The sequence below is a fragment of the Parasteatoda tepidariorum genome, chromosome 11 (genome assembly GCF_982258835.1).
Source record: "Parasteatoda tepidariorum strain Cologne lab strain chromosome 11, Ptep-v5.0, whole genome shotgun sequence".
In the NCBI taxonomy this organism is placed as follows: domain Eukaryota; kingdom Metazoa; phylum Arthropoda; class Arachnida; order Araneae; family Theridiidae; genus Parasteatoda; species Parasteatoda tepidariorum.
The window spans coordinates 5,106,105-5,130,007 of NC_141765.1; the positions used below are offsets into that span (position 1 = coordinate 5,106,105).

Here is a 23,903-nt window from a genome sequence, read left to right on the forward strand (position 1 = left end):
AATCGATGTTTTATCAAACCCAAATTACAAGGAAAAAATTTAAACACATTTTAAAGTAAGAGAAAAAAGAAAAGCACTCCTAAATCTAAAAAGGAAAAAAAATGTAGTAAAATAAAATTTAAAAGAATAAAAAAATTTGCAAGTTTAGACAAGAAAAACAAGTTTAAAAAATAATTACGATTCCTAAATCAACTAATAAACAAAATCAATGATTAAATAACGCAATATATTTCATGGGGGGGGCGAAAATAAAAGGAAAACCTATTAATCTAAATAAAAACACTTGAAAATTATCGAACCGAAACGATAGTTAAAAAACGGCACTAGCATAAATATTAAAACCTAGAACAAGGCAAGATCAACGGACTTTAAAAAAAAAAACCTAATGAAAAAATTTGGTAATATAAAAAATTTTATTGAGTGCAAAATTTATCATGAAAAAGAAAAAAAAGAAAGTGGAATCAGAAAAACGAAACTGCAATCTGCTTCATAAAATAATTGTATGCTTAAATTAATAAACAATTCTCCTTTTTTTTTTTTTATAAAAACGCGATTTTTAATTAAAGTAGGTGTGATTCCACATCAAGAAAAACTTGCGAATGATACCGCACTTCAAAAGAAAAACATTTTATTTTCATTAATCGATGTCAAATAGATAAATATATTTTTCTCTTTCATCTTCTGTTCACTGATATGCATGTGCAATGCATTTTCCCCACCCCCTCGTAAATCAAACAGCAAACGAAATCATCATGCCACTCCTTTGAGTTTAACGACCTAAAAGAGAATAAAGATCTAAAATCTTCAAGGTCACGGAAGAAATGACGTTTCTCTGGGTAAACGGGGAAAAAAATTCTTCCCTTCCTCACATTTTCCTCTACTCAACTTCAAGGATTAGTCCAGTTTCCGCTTTTTTTTCCATATCGTTTTAGTTCAAAATGGCGGGAGAACCGAGCAAATTTTTTTTCCGGATTATCTGGATACCAGATAAATGGTTCTCTACTGTATGCATGAAAAAAAGAGTTGCAGACTTAGCTCTCCGCTATTAAGTCTTGCTTAAGTCATTGGTACATGATTTGTTGAAATTGATCCATACTTCCGTTTCGACTTAAGACATCCTTGAAAAAAAAAATTTTTTTTTTTAAATATACGAAGACTAAACGAATAATTGTATCACGTTGCTAGTTTACGAGCTTGTTGCCAACCGTGGAAAAATACGCATTAAAAACTATAAAAACAGCAAGATACAATATCAATTCCAACTATCGAGAGTACGAGTTTCCCCACTCCTGAACGGACGTCACTCGATAACGACATGTGACGTCATTGCATTCAACTCCACACGAAAGAAGAGGAAGATTTCACCCGCCCCCAGTGTAAGGGGGCGGGTGAAATAGGAGTGTTAAGAGGTAACGTTGAAGAGGGGGGAAAATAAAGCATGTTCAGCTACGCTTCAGGCAGATGGTAGTTTGATAAGAGGGGATGGAATTCAAGCTGAAATAAAAACTTACTTTCGAGGAAAAATTAGGTAATTTTGAGTTTGGCTGTCGATCGCAGTAAAATTCGGGAGTTTTTCAAATCAATTCCGGAGGGCGGGAGAATAACTCAAAATTCGGGAGACTCCCGCAAAATGCGGGAGAGTTGGCACGTCTGGGTCTGAAATTACTCGATAATATAAGAAAATGTAGTGTCATCATCTTTACCAACAAGATAAGAAATCGTGAAGAGGAACATGGTAGCAAACAAACCTTTTTGAAGTGGAACAAAAATATAAAGCTCAAACGATCCTCCACCTTACAATATGACCTAACTGTCAGGCAGCAACTAACTGTTTGCCTTCACTGACGGTTCGTCAGATGAAACTCTTGACAACGGAGGAGCTGGTGTCAACTTTACTTTCCCAAAGAGTGGAAGCACAAAGCAATTTAAGATCTGAGGAGGCAAAATAGCTTCAAACTACACTTGTGAACTCACTGCCATCCAAAAATCCCTAGATGAGTATATAAATCTTGAAGAAAATGAAAGAACCAAAGGGTTAATCATCTTCAGCGACTGTAGATCTGCTCTTCAAGCAATTCAAAGAGGTTCTTCGGGGCTAACTATAAATATACACAGTACACTTTGTAAGATTTTCCATTTGAAGAAACAGTGCACCATGCAGTGGATTCCCTAGCATGTTGGCATTACTGAAAACGAGATGGCTGATGCCTTGGCAAAAGAGGCAAGGCAATTAAACACAAGCAAAGTTACTCTTGTCACTCTCAGCGATATCAATTCAGTGACTAAGGCAAAATTCACTGATAGGAAAATCCAAATCAAACAACAAATCCCTGAAATCAGTACCAATAGAACTCTCACCAGCACACTAACAAGACTCCAGACAGGACACTTTAGGGGATGAAGATTCATGGTGACGGGACAAGGACTTACTGCCTCTGCAAAAATTGCCCAGACATAGAACTAACCCCCATACATCTATCTTTTCAACTGTCCCGCTATACTGGCACAATTGCAGCAAATAAGTGACAATCCGTGGACGGACTTATATGAAGAAAATTACCTTCAAATAACAGATGTTGTATATAGGACCTTTGATCACATTTAAAATTATTTTCTGTCCATGACACGACACCAACCAACCATATAAGAATGATAAAATATAGACAGATATATTTTTTACATTATGTAAAAAATCTACAAACTTGTTACGTGTTAATTTACTTATTGACTAAATAGTTTATTATAATAAACAATAAAACCACTCAGTCATAGCAAAGCACCCAGTACTCATACTTTTTCATAACCTCAATCTTTTAAAAAGGATTCTTATTTAAAGGTAGGAATACTGCATAAATTTGGTTTGAGTTAGATGAAAAGGTGGGCACTTATGCTAATACCTTTATTTTAAAACTTCCCCACCACTGAAAAAGCTTTCATTTATAGCAGATTTAATGTGCACATTGCTGTATGTAAACACGCTCTCATTAGTTGGTTTAGTTTCAGCTTCAATTAAATAGGTGAGCAATACTCTAATAAGAAATGTCTTAGCATTAATAAAAATATGCTCTACAAAAGATTTCACCATCTTCAGAGAATATGTATCACATATATTTTTTTTTTAAAAAGAATATAGAGCCAGAAAATATTAGGTTTCACATGTATAATCACTTGAAATGAGTCAAGAATATTTAGTACTTAAAATTGTTGCAAAATATCTAAATGCTTGAAAAAATGATTAACTACAAATGTAAGGTGAAGAGAAAAATAATCGGAATCAAAGCATTTTTAACTTTACTTAGATTTCTTATTATATAGCCTGAAAAGAAAAACTTTTCAATGTTTTATGATACAATCCATCCACAATATTTGATTTTTTAGAGGTTTTACCAACATTTTATTGATGTGATTTTTTTTTGTTGCAACAACTCTTAGCCACGATAAATACCAAACATATATAAAATAGTTACACCTATTTGCAGCTAATTTCAAGTGAAATTTTCTTAAAGGTATTTTTGTTTTCAAATGGTGCAAAGCCTATAAAATACATTTCAGTAAACCAAGAAAATTTTACAATGGCTTTATAAAAAATAACCATTAGTTCAACAGGTTATTAAAATTTTATTAATAATACTGACTCTGTTATTGTAGTTGTTAATTTACGTCGCACTAGAGCTGCACAATGGGCTATTGGTGACTGTCTGGGAAACATCCCGGAGGATGATCCGAAGACATGTCATCGCAATTTTGATCCTCTGCGGAGGGGATGGCACCCCCGCTTCGGTAGCCCGACGACCTGCGCGCGAAGTCGAGCACTTTACGGTAGCACAGTTTAACGAGGACCAATACCGCACACCCTGGGTCCATATGCAGACTGATCCAAGTGGTCACCCACCCGCACACTGACCGCAGCCAGTGATGTTTGACTTCGGTGATCTACTGGGAACGGTGTCTTAACGATCAGTCCACTGCGGGACTAATACTGACTCTATTTAATGCGATTTAAAAATCAATGCAACCATTTTAAAGCAAATATAGTCCAAACTTATTAAACAAAATTTTTAATTAAAACATTATCTAAAGAAGTTGTAAACAGTTCAACTGAGGATTATAAAGCTTTTGGTATTAAAGAAAATGAAACTCTTGAACAGTAAAAAGATAAACTAAGGTTGAAGTTATCAAACTCAAATAAAGAATTTGCGAGTAAAAACTTCCTTCCTATACATAACAGAATGAGAGTGATCTAGATAATTTTTCAAACAGAAAAGAATTATTTACCTGTATGACACAAACTGGTACATTTATGTTTTCCACATTTTAGAGTCTTTCCACAAGGAACTTCACAAGGTGGACAATTACCAGTACAGCACTAATAAAGAATTTATAATTTGTTAATTTGTCTTTTAAAAAAAACAAATTATAATGCAATTGCAAAAAATAAAAAAATATTTTATCCTTTTTTTTTCTTTTATCAACCATAATTTATTCAGGGCACAATATCTTTATCTTGTCAGTAAACAATGTTTTTAAAATAATACAAATGGTTATTATATAAGCAACGAATCAACAAATGATAAAACAATATTTATTAAAAAAGATTAAAGTTTCAATTCTTCTTCGAACAATAAAAGTTGAACAGTGAAATGCTGAAACAACATTCGCAGAACAGAATATATTAGTAAGATTTGTTTTGATTTGAGACTTTGTTTTGAGTTAATTAAAAATAAAAATAAACCTTTATTTCACACCTCATAAATATATATAAGGAAAGAACAGTTCTTTTGTTTAACTTACATTCTTTAAAATTTTGTTGATAAATACTCTTTGATAAGATATCAAATAAGTTTTTCTGCGAATGAGACATTTAAAACAAAAATTAAATTTTCATTGCACTTTAATATATATGTCTTCAGGAATTTCTGTTAGCAACTTTTCATAAATTATTACTAACAATCAAGTCAAATTAACAAGAAATAGCATATGAGAAAAACAAATACTGTAGAATGTGGATAATTTGGCTCAGACACACACACACACACCTCATTTAGTAGCTCAGCTGTACTATCATATTTTCCTGAATGATATTTTTCATGAATATTGACGTTTGCAAACACTCAAAGTTTGTTGCCAAACTTTGGCACGTCAAACCGCAACCATCGAAAATTGAAAAAAAAGGTATACAATCCAATTCTGCGAGTTTTATGTTAGTAATATTCCAAAAGCTTATTTAAAGTAGAACAAACTTGCATCATTATTATAGATAAAACTTTTTGTTTGTAGTAATTATAAATTAATCAAATTTATCACAAACTGTCATTCGGTGAGGTAACAGTAACAATGTCAATGTTTCATTACCAGACGCAGATCTAAAAAGTAAATGTCAAAATATATCATAAATTATGAGCACACATTTGTCTAATTTATTTTCTGTGTTGTGTGCATTGCATTGTGTTGCATCTGAGTAAAGTTTTCGATCTATTCCCTAGGTTGTCCAGACCGTAACCCTGTCGCGAATTGCCAAACCATATCATAGATTATAAATTTGGCGATAGCAGGTGGAGTTGGCGATGGATTACGCGTAAATGTTGTGGGAGAACGAAATTCCATTAACCTAAACAGTGTAATTCGATATTCTTTTTCTCCTCCTCAACTAGCCATGATGAATAAAAATAACTCATTAATTCTTTTTAGTGAAGAATAAAAAAAGAAAATAACCTTTTTATTGTTAGGATCATTTTACAAATACACTGCATTTATATTTTATTAAACGCAATAATTTATATTTAATTAAACGCAATAATTTATATTTTATAAAACGATCTAGTTTTTTGATATAACAGATTCAATTTTTTAATTTTTTTTGCAAGAATTGTGTTTGCGAAGAAATAAAAATAATTTCTAGATGAACCAATCACAAAAAATAACGTAACATTTTAATACCATGTTTTATTGGAACGCTATTTTGAATAATTAATTCTATTTAACTTTTATTGTAAGAAAACATAACCTGTTTCATTTTAGAGATCTTCTCTATTAAATCAATATTCTCTATAAAAGAATAATGTAAGCTTTTTTATAGTTTTTTTTTTTTAGAAATTAATAAAGACATATTATTTACCAGAAAAAATTAGAGTATTCAAAAATGTTATCACGCTTTAAAGTAATAGTTTCTTGCAAACGAAATAATCGATATTTTTAAAATAAAGTTTGAAAGCGTTTGTTTCATTACTAGAAAAATAAAATATATTAAAAAAAAAATATATTAAATTACTTTTTTTGCATAATTTTATTAAATTACTATAGATTGCATACAGGTTATTCTGCAACGATCATACGTAACATAAATTCATAAATCCCTAAATACTGTTACATGAGTGTGGTAATTAAAAATATAATTAAAAAATAACGTAATTAAAAAATAACATAATTAAAAAATAACATAATTAAAAAAATAACATAATTAAAAATATTGTCAACCTTCAATTAAAAACTTCCTGTTGTGAAATATTAATAATAATTATAATTTTTAACAAATTTTTAGGCACAAATTTTTAATTCTTGAACTTAATACAGTCCTTCATATGAAAATATCAGAAAATTTATAAAAGAAAAACTATATTTTAAAATTGAGCCATTGGCAACAACAGGGGTTAGATGTATGTGCTAAGTTTAAATAAATTATATGTTATATAACTCACATTTAAGACTTAGATCAATTATCAGATCATAAGAGAGTTTTTTAATAAATAAATGTAGTGATTGTTTGATTTATAATTCTAAGTCCTGGGTGTTTAATGTTAAGTTATACATTTCTTTTGAAATAATTTTTGAAATATGCAAAGCAGGGCGGCATTCATTTCAACTTAAAAATCATCAACTTATCTTTAAATAACCATAGATAAATAAAAAACAAAAGTTAGATAAAAACTTTAAATGAAATACTTTTAGAAACATTCTTTCTAAATAATATTTAAATAAAACACAATCACTTCGCCTGAGTGATTTTGTAAGGAATTCTAAACTTTTTAATTTTACAAGTTAGGTGAAAATTAATTTCTTACAATAGTGGTAGGGAATTAAGGAAATTCTAAATCTAAAGTTTGAGTCCTGGAACGTAAACATCTGATCATTAGATCAAAAGTTAGTTTTAGATTTTTTGTTTACTGCTCACTGTACACTAAAACGTGATTTTTTTTTCTTTTGAAATTTTGATTTTAATACCCTTACTTCAACCTCCTTCAAGTTATGCTTACTTTATAAATTTAATCTCAACTTTATTTTTCTCTTCACTTTTAAACTGTAAAAGACTTTTTCTCCATTTGTAAATTATGAAAAAAGTTATTAATCTGATTGCGTAAACAGTTAATTCATTAAAATTGGACATTCTCAATTAATTCCTTTTAATAGTCATTTATATTTTTAATAATAATTATTTACGCAAAATTATAATAAAGGAAAGTTTGATTAGAAATTTAAAAGTTTCTGCTGCAATAATTAGGGAATTTCTATTGACAAAATTCAAGTAATTTTTTTTCCGGAGCAAAATGCATTTTTATTTAAAACGGAACAATACTGACTTAATATTTATACGATAAAAGACTCTCTAATCGCTAACACCGATGACAGGAAAAAATTTCGTTCTTTTTTCTTTCGCACAAAGAGTTTATAACTTAAATTATTGTTCTTTCATTATAAAGCAATCGTATAATATTCTCAAATCAAGTAAAACTTTATCAAGTAAAACTTTATCATGTAAAACAAGTGTCAAGTAAAACTTTATGACGAAGTTACTTACCTACCGTTTTACAATTATAAAATGAAATAATTATTGAATTCTACTTGCATTTTAAAATGTAATTCTCAATTGTTCAAATTATTATTATTATAAAACTGTGTATAATGAACATTTCAACTAAAATAATTAGTACAAATTAGCTGCTAAAAATTCTCTTAAACATTTATAAGTATTATGCATTTATAAATTTCAGCTTTTCGCATTATTGCTAAATAATCTCTGCGTCGAAAAATATTTGAAGAATTCCATAATAACTGAAAATTAAATAAAATTTTTAAAAAAATTGTAAATGGTTATCGAGTAGAACCATTAAGTTTAATTAATGAATATAGAATTGGAAATAAAGTCTCTGCTAAACAATAAAAAAAAAATTTATTTTTTAAGTAAACAAACTTTATTGTAATAATCATTTCATTATTAAGGATTAACGGTTAATGTGAAATTATTAATTTTAATTAACGGACGAGTAGGTAAAGAAGTTCACTACTCGAAATACATTTAATGAAAGTTATGAAAATATAGAGGGGGCTATGGAGGTATAATACATAATTTTTTTTATCTTAGTTTTATTACGACCTTCTAAAAAACGCTAATAAACACAATTATGTTAACAGATACAAACAATTATGTCGGCGCTATAACAAAAAAATACGCTTTACATTTAATTTAATGCAGAAGAATCTAATGAAGATCCACTTATTTGAAACTCTGAAATGTCACACCCATATATAACTTGGTGAATGATAGATACGTGATACCGAAAACAAAACAAAAACATAAGCACACAGCTGTTGGGCGATTAGCGAGAACGCTCCTTTAACGCCAATGGAAATTTTCGCCAACCCTTTTATAATCTATGGTATGGTTTGGCAATTCGCAACCCTGTCAAACCGTAACCTCAGGATTAATTAATTGAATTTAACATATCAGAAATTAGTTTTTTCCCTATGTTTTACTAATTGAAGATATTTTTTGACTGAAAATAATTAAAGTAAGCCTTTTTATACATTTTATAACTATTTAACTTAATATAAAAAATTTTCAATTTATTTATGATACCAATAATTTTTGATGAAAAATAAAGGGTAAATATGGAAAATTCAAAATTTTAAATTTTTTGTTTATACTTATAAGGGCATCAAAATTTTTGATGTTCACAATTATTTTCTGATATTTCATACATTTTCAAACAATTGTGGAGGTGTAAAAATAGTGTGCCTATTATTTTTATAAAATTTTTTTTAATTATCAAAAGTTAAAGTTTCTAGAGATTTGCCCATATATGAAATAAAATGTTTAGATAAATTTCTAGACATGAAGACATGACAGAATCGAGAAGTGAGTTGGTTATGATCTTACTCACTTCTAAAACCTGTCACTTATAACTTTCATCTTAAAGATTAAGTTTACCTCTCATTGAATATACATACTTCAATTTTCAATGCTTTGTGAAAAAGGTGTCATCTGATATTCTCTAGTTTCTTTTTTGAGAGCAAGTCAAGGGCTAAAGCAAAGTTTGAGGTATCTTTCAACGAGCCTGCAAAAACTGCTCCTGCACTGTCTGCATGGTCTGATCCCCAGACAAAGCTGCTGTGCACATTAGTACAGTACATTCTACCTTTTTACTGTGTTTTCCTTTTATTGCGTGTTAGTGTTTCAATGGATTGTTAAATTGTTATTTTGTCTTAATTTACATTGTCATCCTATATTTTTTCCAGATATAAAATTAGCAACTTGGGGCTCTTTTAGCTTGGAATTATTTGTTCTATATTTTTCAATTCTCTGTATATATAGTTCTATATGTACAAAGTGTAATAGTTTACTGTTAATATGGTTCTGTTATATTAAATAGTTCTGTTTCATATTAAATTATGTTTAATACACACACACTTTCCTATTATTATAATAATAATAATACATAACTTTTTTTTAAAAATTTATATAAAAACTGAACTTTTTTGTTCAGTTTAGAAAATATGCTAAAATTAATGAAGACCCTTACATATCTTTAACCATTTTTTTTTTTGGAAGATACTCCACCTTACTTAATTGATTTTGAAATACAGTAAAATATCTGAGAATTCTGTCTCAAAACATTTCTTTTCCCTTCAAAATTTTTCCATTAAAAATGTTTTAAATTTTTTTTTATTTAAAGAGAAACAAGGTAGTAAAAATGGGATTTTGAAGTTAAATACAAAATTTGAACTATACCTTTCTATTGCAATTATGCCGTCCGCAATCTCTACGTCCTTTGCATTTGGTGTCACATAGATATTCTTTACTACATGGTACTGACTTTTCACGCAGTCCACATCTGCATTTTTTAAACTGCATTTGAATACACTAAAAAGAGAAATATATAGAAGAAACAAGTATAAAATGTTAGCACACTATATTTCTTTAAGATTTTTATTTAAGAATTACTAAATTTGTAACAAAATTGATGATGCTGCAATAAAATTAAAAAATAAGAGGACCATCAACTTACAGTTAATTAAAAGCGCTAAGTACATTTTCAGTGTTTTTTTAAAAAAAAAATAATAGAATTTTTCTACCTTTTTAAAAATAGAGAAATTTTTAAGAACATTTTAAAACACCAATAGATTTTTTTCCAGGTGTAATGTATGTGAAGTGGCAGAAAAGTGTAAAATAACAAAATAACAATGGAAAATTTACTAAGAATAATAAAAAATTATACAATTTGTCTTTTTTTGTGAAAAGCTAATATAATATTCTAATGATACTTTGTTTGAAATATTTATTTTTTCTGATATACTTATACATTTGAAAATAATTCATTTAAAGAATATATTTCAGATTTGGTCAATTCTTTCCAGAACTACTGGGCATACTTTAATGAAATTTTTTATAAACATAGTTTGATATAATACAAATAAAAAAAAGCCATACAAGAGTTACAATACTCCCCAGATGATCTTACTTGACTCTCAGAGTCAGACGGCATGAAACAGTGGTCATATAAATAACAAAAAAGGGGGTTAAAACCTGGTATGGCTATCTCTTACAGAAAAGTAGGCCATATAATGTGACTTCAAATTGAAAATAAGGTAGTTTAAAAGTGAAAAAATTGTTCCCACTGGATCAGCAATACTATTTTCAGACTGTAGATAGTTTTCAGCAAGGAATTGCAACTCTCTTCCTCCAGACAGCTCTGTGAGGATGAGGTCTGGTAACAAGATCCTTCTGGCAAATACTCTCACTTTAAAATCATAGACCAGATGAACTCTATATAGTCCAACAATGTTGTCTATTAAAATGAACCGAGGGTCAACTGCACCCTTCAGAAGCAAACATAGGGCTCCAAACATATATCAACGTATTTTTAAGCAGGTGAAATGCTTGTCTGAAAAATATGGAAGGTATACTATCATTCAACAAGAAGCTTGCCCATAACACAAAAACTCAGTTTCTCAGATATTAGAAGGCAGAAAAAATCCCTGGTCCTCCTCATATGAAAATATGATCCATTTGAACTTAAAACTTTTTATCTGTCCTGAAGTATCCAATAAATCAAACATTATAAGAGAAGAGATGATGGTCAGGGTAGTATTTTTTGTTGAATAGTTGTACACCCTTTCATGTCTTTGGGAGAGGCGATTTGATTAGTTTGAAGCAAAGAGATAATGCTTTGGAGCCCTGGTTACAGTTAGCTGAGATTTTAAGTTAAAAGTATTCACCAGATGGACTAGATAGCAAGGTTTCCAGATTCCAGCTTTTTAATACATGCCTAAAAGTGTCTGGAGATTCCAACTTGCAATTCTTAATTGAAAATCATCTAGGGCAAGAAAACAGTGTTGCTGAACAAGTTTAAACAATTGCCACATAAACATCTAAACTGTCTCATTTCCAGATCCTCTTTACGAATATTATTAGTTAAACAGCTTCTAAGATATGAAAATTGGAAGGTTATTTATTTTTTCTGGAACTATTTAATTAGGTTTTCAATGATAACATAGATCATTTGTAACAATTAATTAAATAATTTTGAGTGATGTTTAAATTTTTGAATAGAAAGAAAAAAATCATTCAAAACACAATTTTGACACTTAAGTAACTGTAAGCTAGTGAATTGTATAAAAAGCAAGAAAACAGTTTTAGCGGAGATTTTTTGGGGGGGCAAAAACTTTGATTTTCCTTTCTTGAAGAAGATATAGTTGTTTTAATAGGTTTTCACTAGAATTTTTCTTGGAAAAAATCCTGTGAGTTAAGCTTTTATAAGAAATGGAATTTTTTCTGACAATAAATTAAATTAAAATTAGATTTGCAAAGCGCTTGAAAACTAGGAACACTACCCCTACAGTATTAAAAAACATTCTAATTTTTCAATTTGATCATGCATGAAAACTTGTTTTCTGAAATATTGTCAAGGTACATTTCGATCAGAAAATCAGCGAGAAAATAATATATTACATTCAGTAAGAAATATTTCACCTCTTCACAGGGACCAAAATGACATCTCTGACTGCATTGATGGATGGTGCAGAGTAACAATTTATTACAAGTATCACCACAGGGTAATACATTTTCAGTGCAAGGTAACATCATTTTCTTTTTTCCACATGGGCAATGCCTCTCCCCAGAATTTGGACAGGGAGAACAAGGTCCTGAGTGACATACCAGGTTGCAAAAATGATTACCACATTCCAAGGGTTTATTACAGACTTTATCACACTTCCAAATCACATCAGTACAAGGTCTACTCTGAGATTTAGCTCCACATTCACAGGTTTGAATTTTTTGTAATTTACATGGAGGGCAAAAACCTACACAAGAATATAAAAGGTTCATTATAAAATTTTTCTAAATAACACGTAGAAGAGGGTGCATATCAAACACTACCAAGTCCAAGTCAACGAATTTAATTACACATAGAAACACTCAAGGGAGTCTCTATTAAAGGGGTTTCAGACGTTTAGTACCAGAGCACATTCCAGAATAACAACCAGACAGCAGTCTGATAATGTCTGTAAGATAATTTTTATGTGATATTAAGGTGCGCACAACCAATTTGGTATTGCCAAGAAAAATCATGTACCTAAGAGTATAAATGATTTATAGCAATATTGGTATAACAATAAACTAACAAAACGTATTTAAAATACCCTTAAAAAACAAAATTATTATCAAGATACTTTTTTCAACTTAAATTCAAAAATAGACCAAGAACAAAAAGTGAGCACCAATAAATTAACTTCTAGTGATCAGTGACAACCAGATGAATTTTTCAGTTTCGCTCTTACTTAGAAAAATAGCATTAGGAAAATAGCATTTACTCAAGACATTCAATTCGAATACTCAAAGATTAACTTTTTCAAACTAAGTAATCTGATATCCCCCATGGCAGAATCACAGCGACACGACGACATTGCCGCAGTACGTTAGAGTTCTTGTAGAAAGATTTTTCTTTTGAAAAGCAAAATAAAAAATTGCTTTTCTTTTTAACAGAAATTTGCATGTAATATCCGAATTATGCATTCTATAATCACTTTTTCATGCATTTAGATGATCAAAATTTAATCTCGAACCGAAACACGCATTTCAGGAGTCTGATTTGTGTGATTTTGTTGTCTATCTTTTTTTCTGGCAATTACTACTACAGATTTCGTGATATTTCATTATTTCTTTTAATTGAGATGACTATTTACAAAATGCAAAGAAGGAAATAACTTGGGCACCCCCCCCCCCCCGACAAAATACAAGAATATCACCCATAATATTAGAATATAAATTATTACATGTTCAATTAAAAAAAATTATATAGTTTTTGTTACTTTAAATCAGTAACATATATGTTTGTTATTATTAAAAGTATCTTTTCAGAAAAATATTAGTGCTAGAAAGTTTTGTGGCAGATAGTTCAAAAAAATTCTGATACAGGGCTGATATCTACAAAATCAATTTTGTACAAGCAATTAAGAATGTGTTGTTCTTGCATGGATTAATATTTTTAAAATGATTCAAAATAGAAAGCTAATATTTAGACCGAATTTCACACTTCTTTCTAGACAGTTTGTAGTTTGCCTTCTTTTTAATACATATATTTTTTAAGTTTAATATTTTATGCAATTGCTTTAACCGTAAAGGTTTAAAGTTAATTTTAAGTTTGACATTTTATTAAGTTTAGTTATTAATTTAGCAATTTAATCATGTTATATTGAAAACATTATCAGAGGAAAAATAGGATTTCCAAAATTTCAAAAAAGATAGATTCAGATGTTATCAGATTAAAAAGCAACAATAAAAATTATAAAATTCCTAAAAAACCATATTTTTTCAATCATTATGCTGAACTAAGAAGATCCATTATAAAATTGAAAATCTTTTTAACAACATTCAATTACAAAATTATTTTAATTATATACAAACCTTTGTGACATAATTCCTGACAGTAATGTACATTACAAGGTAAAACTTTCTGACACTTCGTTCCACAAGTCCATTCTTTATAACTGCACCGTTTTAGAGCTGCTTTACTTTTAAGACAGCAACAAGAAATTGCAACAGTTTTAGGACATGGTGGGCATGGACCTATTACAACAGAAAATAATCTAAATTAATTAAATGTAAAAAGAAATCTTACTTTAACTACTGTGCAAAAAAAAATTTTAAAATCATAAAAAGGTATCACCATTGAGGTAAGAGAAAAAAACCTGTATGATAAAATTGAGATAAACATTACGTTTACAAGATACTGTATATTGGCTATGCTACACTAAACCAGAATTTAGTGTAGTATACAATTAGGGAAGTTATTCAAATAATTCTAGAAACTAAGTTTGATACAAAAATATGAAGACAAAAAAAAAATATATCTCAATTGCTCCAAAGCATCAAGGAACCTTTGTTTACCTAAAAATGGAACACCCTCAACAGATTAACAAAGTATATTAATAACATAAATTATGATTGGATCATTTGTAATCATTTTATAACAGTTCAAAGAGAAAAAAATAAGTTAAGAGAGTTTATTTACCTGGATGACATAACAAAGAGCAGGAATGACCACAATCTGGCACCAATCTTTTTTCACAAATTTTTCCACAAGAGTGAGGTACACCCCATGTATCAAATGAAGGATTCTCGACTTTTTTACAAAAACAAAAATATTTAGAAGGTTTGTCTGAAGGTAAGTAATCAAACCTACATTTTGGACTAAGGAAGAACAAAAAAAATTAATGTTACTCAGCAGTTACTAGACATAAAAATATTATTTAAAAATGAAAAAGAAAAGTAGTGTTGCTATTGGAAATTAAAATACATTAATTACATAATACAGAAATACACTAGAAAACAGTTGTTATTCATGTAAATTGTACATTCAACTATAAATGAAAGTAAAACAAAAATATTTTTACAGTAATATTTGCTATTTCAAATAAGAAACAAATTTTTTAATACATTTTCAACAATGAAATAACTTTAAAAAATTGATTAAAGCACAAAACAATATAATATAATGCAAATTTAAATCCTCAAAGCAGAGTAGAGATTTGGCAGGTTTCCCAGTAACTCATTGTAGCATTAAAACTTTTTATACTTGAATACAGAGTCACTGCTAAGGTAAATGGTTCAAAGTTAAATTTAGATCAGCTTATGAAATAACAGTGATAGATTTTATATATTATGTAAACACATACATAGGGGTCAACGTATCTTGGTCACCATGGCATCGAAAAGATTGTACAAGAAAAATAAATAACTTCGCACACAGTGAGAAACTCATTTATACAAAGATAATTAAGTGCAAAATATATATTGTAATACTTATTTATAATATTATTTAATAATAATCCAAAAATGTTTTAGTTGTTAAGCATATAATTAAGTAACCATAAAATTTGGGCAAAATTGGATAAATAGTTTCTGAGTAAATTCTAAGTTCTCAAGAGCTATTCCATTGATTCCATTTAAAATATATATTTTGTGAATTAAAATTACAGTTTAAAACTATGTAAATATTTGTGTATGTTATAATTTTAAAAAAATCACACCATTATTATATTATATGAAAAAAAATAATCAATAACGATATTTTTTTTTTTTTTTTTTTGAGTTTTGAATTATCTTTGGAAGGATGAGTTTAACAGTTAGTGTTCAAAAATTTTGAAATTCTCTTAAATAGTTGTAGAGATGTGGCAAAATAAGCAAAAATTGAAATTAACATTATGGGGAACTTTTGACCGCTGAATTGACTAAAACATTATTTTTTTATCCCATGCTTAGCTGCCCCAATCGGCCATGTGCTGTCTTGCAGTCTAATACAATGTGAAAAACAAAGAGAAGAAATTTCCCCAGAGTTAATATCGTTTAAGAGATGTTGTCTGTTCAAGGAGCCTTTAACATACAAAGGGCATGAGGCAGAGGCGGCTATGCCGATTCTATTGAGATGCTGATGGAGGTAACCTGTCAACATTTGAAAGCTGGAAATACCTTTATTCCAGGATAAATCATGGAAAATTCCGTTTTAAAATTGTAGAAGATACTTCCAACTTATCCAAGCAACTAGATTAGTATAAAGATGCTTCCTGGAGTTTTTAAATTTTGTCTTGTCAAGTGCTTTATAATTTCTTATGGAAAGAGGAGAGTGGCGTTGTGGCAAATGCATTTAGTTAGAGTATCTGTTACTTGCAACCAGGAATAGAGACATGGCTTGAGATTCACTGGGTTGCAATCCTTTTATTGTTTTCAAAGAGATTGCTAATAGCTTCTTTATTTAGAACCTCTTCAGAAGAATGTTTTCTATTTACCAAGACCTAGATGAATTACCTTTTTGAGTGAAGGGCCACTTACACAGCAGGTAGAGTAATGAGGGGCCGCATGCATATTTAGTCATGTTAGTGGCAAATATGATAATTTTTATAAAAACATTAGTATTCTAAGCAGTTTTTTATCATTTAGATTAATAACATATTTGCAGAAAATTAAATACCCTTAATTACTTGAATTTATTAAAAAATAGAAAAAAACTGATAGCTAAACTGCAAATATGATAATTTTTATAAAAACATTGGTGTTCTAAGCAGTTTTTTATCATTTAACTTAATAACATATTTGCAGAAAAATTAAAGTTAATTATTTAAATTTGTTAAAAAATAAAAAAATTTATACTTTTAAAAAATTTTCACATTATATATATATATATATACAGTCAAACCTCCTGTTATGGACACTCCTGCAAAATGGACGCCTCTCAATACGGACATATTTTTAATTCCCCGAGAATCTTCTATGAATAAACCATTACGTACATTCTCCGCAAAGCGGACACTCCCATAATCGGACGCGGACAGTCATTTTGATCCTGAAACGTTGTTTTTTATCTCTATAAACCGGACACTACTTTTTCTAAATAAATTGCAAGCTAAAAAAAATGCAACTTTTCTCCATTTTTTAAGCATTTATATGCTTTAAAAATGGAGAAAAGTTGCAGTTTTATTTATATAAAACTTTTTGCCCTATCCATAACTAAAAATATTGTTAAGCTATTTCACCACTGAAAAATCAATCTTTCTCTTGCCTTATCTTTGTAAAGAAAGGAGAGAAAATGGTACTGCACTCCTGAAATAATTCTGACATCGGCATCTTTTGATCTTTTCATCTGGACCACACAGGTTATGAGACCCCTCAAGTTGAAATGACTTCTCTCAATGCTTCTTCCCCATTGAAAATTTCTTTAATTTTCTTATCAATTTGAAGACTGTATTTAACACAACTGGGGTAAAAAAAGAGAACAGAAGTATAATCTTTGCAGTGTTTATATCAACGAAAAATTTATTCAGACACTTGATAGCTGATCAATTTTGAATAATCATCTCCATAGGTCCTCATGACTTACAGGTATGCATTACTTTTTCTTCTGTGAATCATGGGACGTTTATTTTCCAAGAAGGTATTAACCATGTTCCCTATCAAATGATAAGTAGGTGTAAGGGGATGTGAACCTAATAATTGAAACGGACTGAGGACAGTACGCTCCTATTTGGTATCACATGTCTAACTTGAGTATCTATGCTAATAGGAAAATTATATTTATTTATCTGTAGCTACATCCAGAATTATGTATTTATATCAAACTTCTTTATATATTCTTTTTTATCTTTCTCATTGTTTAAATAAATATTCTTGTGGATATTTACAGTATCCTTGTAGATATTATTTAATTATTTCTACATCTTTGAAAATATTCTAAAAACAATTTACGGTGTTAAATTTCGTTATTAGGGTACCTTTCCCGTAAACGGACAAATTTTTTGGTCCCATGAATGTCCGCTTAGCGGAGGTTTCTCTGTATATATAAGCACATCGGACAAAAAATTAGTCACCCCTAGAGAAATCATGAAAAACATCACTTAATAACGTGTAACACCACCTCTGGATTTGATAACCGCCTGGATTCGATTAGGAAATGAGTCCACAAGGTTTTGCAGGTATATAGAATCTAGTTTAAGCCTGTATTTGATCACTCAAATCCACTAAATTTCACGAATGCTAATTTCGACATCTTACCCGTTGTTCCAATATGTCTCGCAAATTTTCAATGGGGATCAAGTCAGGTGATTTTGCAGGCCAGTCGAGATGTAATTGAGTGTCTGAGTGTTCATAAAACCAGTCACATATTCTTCCAACCCGATGAACTTTGCTGCTGTCATTTTGAAAAATAGGGGTATTGACAGCATACTCTTCATGAAGATGACTGAAAGGCAACACCTGATCTTTCAAAGTGTTCAAATAAACATGTCGGTTCATTTTAGTGGCCATCTCAGTGAGGGGACCCAATCCATAATAAGAAAAACACCCTCAAAGCATGACAGACCCCCCTCCGTCTTGAACCTAAACTTGCACACAGTCAGGAGGAAATGCTTCACCTGGTCTACCGTGCACTCGATGATGTGCGTCATTTTAATAAAGGCAAACACGTGATTTGTCAGATCATATTACATTCCGCCAATCAGCAACTGTCCACGTTCGGGAACTTCTAGCCCACTGAATTCGAGCATCTTTATGCAATTGTGTGAGCAGTGGCCTCTTACGAGGTGTTCGACTCCAAATGTTCTTTGCATGCAGCTCCCCTCTCAATGTTTTCTCCCTAACAGGTTGGGATGGACTTTCATTCACTTACTGATGCAGATATATATAGATACACACATATATATAAATATTGGGGGGTATAAATTCTAACCAAAGGGGAAAAAAGTGTAGAGCTTACAGAATGGAAGTTCAAAACAAAAATAAAAAAAATACACATTTTAAAGAGTAAAATAAATTTTAATTACATATTTTTATTAAAGAAAATTTATAATATTAAAACAAATATCAAAGATTAAGACAAATCCAGTATAGTTAAAAATAAAATTCAATATTTATTTAGTATTATTTCCATATTGAATTATTGGATTATGAAGATTGAATTATTAGAGGTTTTAAGAATGTTAAATAGAAAACATTTTCGTTCTAGTTTTTTTCCTAAAAAAATGGCCCAAGTTAAAAAAAATTTAAAACAAAATAAATTCCAAACAGTAAACAGTTCAAAAACTCGCACTTTTCTCAAGCTTTAGAATTTTTCATTGAGCAATAACATTGTATTAAAATATCAGGATTCTAAATACAACGTACAAATGTAAGGTGCTAACTACCAAAACAACAAAAAAATGACTTTTTAAGATGAAATATACAGAAATAAATTGTATCAAATAGTGATGATTTAAATTCGGGATTAGAAATTTGCCTGTTGTATTAAAATCATAGTTAAATTAATGGGATTGTAAAAATCAAGAAGAAAAGCATCACAATAATTGCAAAAAAAATAAAGATTAAATTTAGGATGAAAGTAGCAGAAGTAAAGTGCACAAATAAATAATTATTGAAATACGGGATTTAAAATTCGCATGTTGTAGTATAAATCAGAATTTTTAAAGCTATGAGAGAATGCATTACAGAAACTGCAGAAAAAAATTGTTAAAAAACAACTGGGATTTACAGTGCAATTGGCACAAATTAAGTACGACAAAAAAGTGATCAGTTAAATGTGAGGTTTATAACTCATGAGTCGTAATATCGTAATAAATATATCTGGAATTTATAAACCATGTGGAAATTAGCAGTTACAGCTCTGCAGCAACAATTAGCAGCAACATAGATTTACAATAGAATCAGTGTAAATTGAGTGTATTAAGAAGTGACGACTCAAATATGCCATTAAAAAAAAAAATTTATTTTTCTAAAAAAAAATTTTATTTCATTCAAAAGTTCTTGCAGGCCGCAGGTTATGCACCCCTAACCTAAACTATAAGGACAATATTTTACGAATTTCGGCTACCCCTATATTTTGAAAGTCAAGAGGACAAATTCATTTTAATAAAAGCTATGTTTATCCAGAGTTTTTGTATCGGCAATTTAAACTTCAAAATATTATATGCATTAAATTATTAGCATATTTAAGTTAAGCCTCTAAAACCATTAAGATTGCATTTTAGAAAGTAACAATTCAATCATTAAATCAAAAGCTAGGGTGTTCCATTTTTTTTATCTTTTGCACTGTACTATATACATTTATTAACATGAAACAAAATATGATAGATAATTGCACATTTCTATTAGTTATTTTCTGATTCTTCTTAATGTATAGCATGCCCAGTAAGCACACACCTCACGGCAAACGTAAGGCCGTAAGCAGGCATTTTCGGAATGTTAACGGCAAAGGGCAAACACAATGGGGTCCGTTATCGTTTGTTTTGAGGCATTTTCGGAAGCGGCGGTATAACTCGTCCCTTATATAGGCCCGAAAAATAAAATTGCTGTTTGGCCGTTTGCACTCAATTGATTACAGGACCTTCATTGTATACCATAAATTAATTATTAGGTTACAATGAATTGTTTTATTAATAATGAATGACTGTAGAGTTGGAAAAAAAACTGGTTATTAACTCGAAAAGATGGGGATAAAAATAAATAAAATAATCGAAGAATAAAATATTTAGCAAATTTTATCGATTTTGTTTTTCTCCCATGTTTTATCATAAAGATGCGGCAATATAATTCATCACTTATACAGGCCCGAAAAATAAAAATGTTATTTGGCCTTTTGCTATTGATAGGTTACAGGACCCTCGTTGTATACCATTATTAATTGTAAGGTAACAATGGATTGATTGATTAATAATGAGAAAGTGTTGAGTTGGTAAAAAAAATTGTTATTACTCGAAAATTTGAAAAAAGATAGGAAAGGAATAGAATCCATAAAATATTTAGCATATTACGATTTAAAAAAATTTGTAGAACTTTAACATCGAATATTAAAAAATTAGAATTTTATTAATTTGCTATAACCTAAATATGAATTCTGGAATTGCTTATTAAATATTTTTAAAAAATAATTCGATTTAAAATAAATATTTATGCGAATTTTTTATTCTAAAAATCATTTCTCGAAGTATAAAATTTAAATTCGTATATATTCTTTGTTTTGAAGCATATATTTTCGATCAAACTTAATACTAATTCCCTGAAAAATAAAATGATAATAATTTATAACTAGAACAATTCTTAAATTTATTGAAAAATGTTTTTTTATTTAATTTTAATTGCTTATTATAAAATGTTTAATTTGTTATATTAAACATGTATTTTAAAATAAAGACTTTTCTTTTATTAGAAAAAAGATATATATATATTTTTTTAATGCTACATGATTCCTAAAAATTTATTATTTTAATAATAGATGGCAGAAACATGTAACATAGAAATTTCATGTAATAGCAGGAAAAAGCTAAAGGTCCGTTCTTGTTTGTATTAACAAACTTTAACTAGTAACTTTTTCTCCGAACTATATATATATATATATATAAATTAATATGCAATTCAGAAATGATGAACATGTTCAGAAACAATGAATATATTTATAGACAGAAAGAAAAAATACTGTAAATTGCTGAAATTCTTCTTTCAATCATACATTTTTTTAGTTCAAAGTAAAGATTTCTTATGAAACATACTTTATTTTAATTATTTGCAAACTTTAATTACAATTGAAGTATTGTGTTATAATAAATGTTAAAATAGAACATTTTTAAGTCATATAAATTGTTTTCAACTATTTAAATATTCAATATTTAATGTTTATTTTAACTTAAAATCTCAGTTTAATCACTTTTTAAAAACAGGATTCAAAATATTTCAAAGAGTTTTAAGAGTTTTGCATTAATAAAATCTGTTCAAGTTTTTTGAATAGTTAGAACAAAAGTCCAGTAAAATAAACTCAATATTTGTTTTTTTTTTTTTTTTTTTTTTTTTTTTTTTTAAATTTTGGGGTAATATTTGGAAATTGTAATTGCTGAAGAAACTCTGTTTTTAAAAATTCGTTTTTTAATAATAACAAAATATTTGGAACTTTTATTAATTGAATTTCAAAATATTAGTCATATTACAACAAAATGATTTACTGATAAAATGATTACTGATAAGAGGACTTTTTTATTTTTAATTTTAGTGCAGAATATAAATGAAAATCAAAATTATACTTTCAAAATGCTAAATATATTTATTTTTCATTTACACAGGAAAAATATTTTTTCATGTAGCATCATATTTATTTTCTAAATAATAATAAATAAAAAAAAAACGTATATAAAATCTTTTAAATGCCATATAGAGAGGGCGCTGTCCATTATTTTAGACGCGTTTTCAAAACCTTCCGATTGATGGCAGGGAAATTATTTTTCTAGCTTTCACACCATTACGAGCCAGAAATGAATAACAACAAAAAACTACCCTAAGGGAGAAAGAGGGTTTTATTTTCTTCACAATTCAAAACGATTAGAAATTCGGCTAACTAAAGCCCTTTTTATGTCTTTTTTTCAGTTACAGATGACTTAACACTATCAATAATACTCTAAAACACACCCATTATATATTTAATATGTTATATTATTAAAATTTAATGTTATTTTTATAAAATAAAATATGCAACAAAAATAATCATTTTTTAAGTATTAAGTATTTTTATTCTTTGCGAGTAGAAAGTTTTTTTTTAGTTTTTTCCCATGAAGTGGAAAAATACTTATTGAGTTCTAAAATCAAAAATTCGTTTTTTTTTTAATTTAAACTATAGAGTTGTGTAAGGAGGAACGTTATGATTTATGGGAATAGCTAATCCATGCTATCCACTACTTCAAATCTTACATTAACAAATTAAAATGTTATAGAGCAAATAAATAAAAAATTATTTTAATTAATTATAAACTCTTTTTTTATTTAAAAAATATTGATAAAGAAAGTTGATTTTTAATGCTTTAAACTTTTATGAAAAAATCTTTTTTATAAGTAACCCTTTCTAGTTCAATCGAAAATTACTTTTAAAATGAATGTTGTTTTTCTTATGGTACTTGATATTTATCTGGTAAGAGATTGAGTGTAACATATGAAAGAATCAAATAATGAGCTGCGTGTCACACAAATCTTTTCCTTATGTTGGGATAAATAGAATAATTTGAATTAATCTATTTTCTTTTTTATAATATTCTGTTTTTTATTATACAAATCTTTTAAAAAGAATTTCTTTAAAAAAAGAACTCAATAACTCGAAAAGAAATCTATGCCTAAATTAAAAAAAGTAAATTAGTTTGAAAATCAATCACTTAATTTATGGTGAGCTTCTTAAAAATTCCTGAGAAAAACATAATAATTGTACCAATGATAATCATTTTTTCTTTTTTTTTTACTAACCCTAAGTTGTACTGAACATACTGTTATTTAAAACTGTTATGTGTAGCATGAAAATAGTTTCCCCATGATGTTTTGATGATTTTTTCGCCTGCTCTTCTTTTTTTTTCTTTTTCTCATTTACAGTGAAATTTTCACTAGCGTTTTCTCGACTTATCACTAATTTAGGTAAAATTCTCTTTTATGAAAAGCTTAGCTAAAATATATTGATACACTTTTAAAGCTAAATAGCCTATCATTTATTACAGGGCCGTAACCAGGGAGTAGAATACGGAGGGGGGAAAGAAAATAATTGACGAAAAATAATTTCCCTTGTAAAATAGGGATATCTACAAAAATATTTTTTTTCAAATTTCTAAATAAATTTTAATTA

The 23,903-nt window shown here is 28.6% G+C and overlaps 1 protein-coding gene across 3 annotated transcripts in view; it reads right to left on the bottom strand.

Annotated features, from left to right (window-relative positions):
• Positions 1 to 23,903, bottom strand: part of LOC107450156 (NF-X1-type zinc finger protein NFXL1) — an 82,042-nt gene that overhangs the window by 25,994 nt on the left and 32,145 nt on the right. For all 3 annotated transcript variants that reach the window (XM_016065894.4, XM_087154624.1, XM_016065893.4), the window contains exons 6-10: positions 14,787 to 14,965; positions 14,180 to 14,341; positions 12,245 to 12,576; positions 10,004 to 10,135; positions 4,276 to 4,366 (exon numbers count right to left, since the gene is read on the bottom strand). In XM_016065894.4, coding sequence (XP_015921380.3) covers positions 4,276 to 4,366; positions 10,004 to 10,135; positions 12,245 to 12,576; positions 14,180 to 14,341; positions 14,787 to 14,965 — 896 coding nt within the window. The remainder of the gene's footprint in view (positions 1 to 4,275; positions 4,367 to 10,003; positions 10,136 to 12,244; positions 12,577 to 14,179; positions 14,342 to 14,786; positions 14,966 to 23,903) is intronic.